Here is a 2,734-nt window from a genome sequence, read left to right on the forward strand (position 1 = left end):
GAGAATAATAATATATAAATTAAACAATAAAAATTAAGTTTTGTTCCTCTATATAGTGATCATAATTTTTTTTTCCTTATGTGAAAAATGAAAGCTCGATGATTCAAATATATTATTTTTTAATCATTGAATATTCTCTTTTTTATCAAAAGTTTTTTTTATCCTTAGAGATAAGTGAAATTTTTTAACTCAAAATAATGATAGTTACGTTATATCAATACTATGAATAAACGTCTCTAAATGTCTAACCTAATAGTAAGGGTTGTGATGTTGAAGGAATTTAAAAAAAAATAAAGATTTAATCTCTGATACTAATAATTTCTCCCTCCCCTAAAGAGGCATTTCATTGCACCATAAAAGGAATTATAGAAGAAACTAACAAATAATTAACAACTTTCCAATAATCATATTACTTAGGCATCAACATAGAAATAAAAACAAAAATGAAGTATACATCCCATGACTAATTAATACTCTCCTCTTCTTAATCATTAATAAAAAATATAATAATAATAATATTATTATTTTGTTTGCAAAATTAATTAAAATAGGAAATATGATCAGTTGAAATTGTGTTATAATTGGTAGGATTATCTTGTTGTGTGTAAATGGAAGAAGGAAGCATTGGTAGTGTTGTTGTTGAAGGTGTTGGAAGAGTAGCAATTGAAACAGTAGCTTCAGAAGAAGGAAGCATGTTAGCTTCTATGAGTTTATATTTATGTATTTCTTCCCTTATAGCATTAAGTTCACTTAGTAATGATTGAACTTGTTGTTGCAAAGATGAAATTGCACCCATGCAACCATAAACTGGATCTCTTAGCCTTACATTAGCTTCATAAACAAGACTATTTGCTGCATCTGCTCTTTGGTTCTCACTTACTTCCTAAAACACATCAACATACCACAAATTACCCTTGCTTTGCAATCAATTGTAGAATGAAAAATATTCAAATTAGTGAGAAAAATTAAGAGAGGAAAACAAATTAAACCCTAATAAAATCTGTCTCTAAATTTAGTGACGAAAAATTGGTCAGAAATATATATTTTTTTCGTTATTCGTTTATGTTGTTATTTTCTTTTTTCAGTATGATTGAGAGAAAAATAGAAGTCTAACATTGAATGCATCAAATTTATATAAAATATTGACTAGTAAAGAGATAGTATCTCTCTTTATAAACTCCTTTAAAGTTTTATCTCTATTTCAATGTGATTTAGATTTTTTTCAATAATATAAAGAAAAATAATTAATAATTGATTTAACCAACAAAAAAGTTTGATTAATGTATGACCAATTTAACAATTAATTTCAAAACTTGATCTATAAATTGGTCTCTATATCGGCTCTAAATAGTTCTGTATTCAACTTAGATATTAATTTGGGAAAGTTATCAAATCACTTATTGCTAATGTACAACGACTAATTTAAAAATTTCAATATGAAAATCGAGCGCTAACAATTAGTTACTAGATAGTAAATATTTTAATAAACCATAAATTTAATCTTTAAACTATTATTATTTTTTCTCTAATTTAATTTCGAAATATAAAAATATAATAAATAGTCTACAAACTATTATTAATCTATCAATTTCCTCAATTGTTTTAAAGTATGAAAGAAAATGATAGTTTATATATTAAATTGACGGATCAATTAATAGTTCGATGACTATTTATTAAATTTCTATAATTCAAAATTCCAATTGAAAAAATGTGAATAGTTTAGAAACCTAATTGATGCATGATTTATTCATAATTATTTTCAAATAATGAAGTAAGATTTGATGTGTATATACCATTAGCATCTTTGAGACATTGCTGGCACCAAAAATTTTGTGTACAGAAGCAAACTTCTGAGGCTCATGAGGAGAGAAATATGGAGAAAAAGGGCATTCTTGTGCACACCTTCTTCTCAAAAGCTTACATGCTGCACAAGGTGTTGTTGTATTTAATGTTCCAGAACCTCCTAACATTCTTCCCTTTTTAAAACAACCATCTCCTTCTTTCTTCTTTCCTATCTCATCCAAATATCTCTCCCTATAAGCATGAAATTTAATTAGTAACAACTTATGTAACATTATTTTTTAAGGTACAAAAAGGGTGTTTGATTGAACTTTAGTCACCAAATATTAATTAGTAGAAATACTAGTTAGAAAATTAATTTTGTCACATATATAGTTTGAAAACTTAATTACATAAAAAAATTATGGGAGAGAGAGAGAGAGAGTTATGTTACCTTTCTCTGGACATTCAGGCATGCTCTCTGAAAAATGTAAGTAGAAATTTATGGATAATCCAAAAGAGTATAGAAGAAATTAAGGGGAAAAATTTTTGATTTTGGTGTGTTTAAAATTAGGTAAGGTTGTAAAGGACAAAGCAACACTCTTTTTTTAGTTTGAAAGAAATAGAAAATAATGTCCAATTGTATAAAAGAGATTTAAAGAAGTATGTTCAAATTCTTGTGGTTGAATTGAACCTCTCTTGTATTTGAGGATTTAAGGAGTTATGGTTAATTATGAGGAAAGTTGCTACAGTTTGAGATGTTAATGAGAAATTGAGACAGAGAGGATCTTATATATGTTTATATATATTAATTAATATTTATATTGTACAAATGCAGGACTACTTGCTCACGTGTGAATTCTTAAATGTGTTTGACTTTTAAAATCAACTTTGTGATTCCATTGGCGCATGCATGTGATTCTTGCTTAATATTGAGGACATTATATACTCTTTC

The 2,734-nt window shown here is 26.6% G+C and overlaps 1 protein-coding gene across 1 annotated transcript; it reads right to left on the minus strand.

The window, feature by feature from the left end:
* Window positions 1–389: 389 nt before the first annotated feature.
* Window positions 390–2,531, minus strand: LOC101495510 (LOB domain-containing protein 15-like). The gene is made up of 3 exons (XM_004490993.4): window positions 2,234–2,531; window positions 1,794–2,034; window positions 390–883 (listed from the first exon to the last, which is right to left on the minus strand). The coding sequence occupies exons 1-3, from the start codon at window positions 2,245–2,247 to the stop codon at window positions 539–541; spliced, it is 600 nt and encodes a 199-aa protein (XP_004491050.1). The 5' UTR covers window positions 2,248–2,531; the 3' UTR covers window positions 390–538.
* Between the last annotated feature and the right edge of the window lie 203 nt (window positions 2,532–2,734).

Source organism: Cicer arietinum, chromosome 2, assembly GCF_000331145.2.
Source record: "Cicer arietinum cultivar CDC Frontier isolate Library 1 chromosome 2, Cicar.CDCFrontier_v2.0, whole genome shotgun sequence".
NCBI lineage: Eukaryota > Viridiplantae > Streptophyta > Magnoliopsida > Fabales > Fabaceae > Cicer > Cicer arietinum.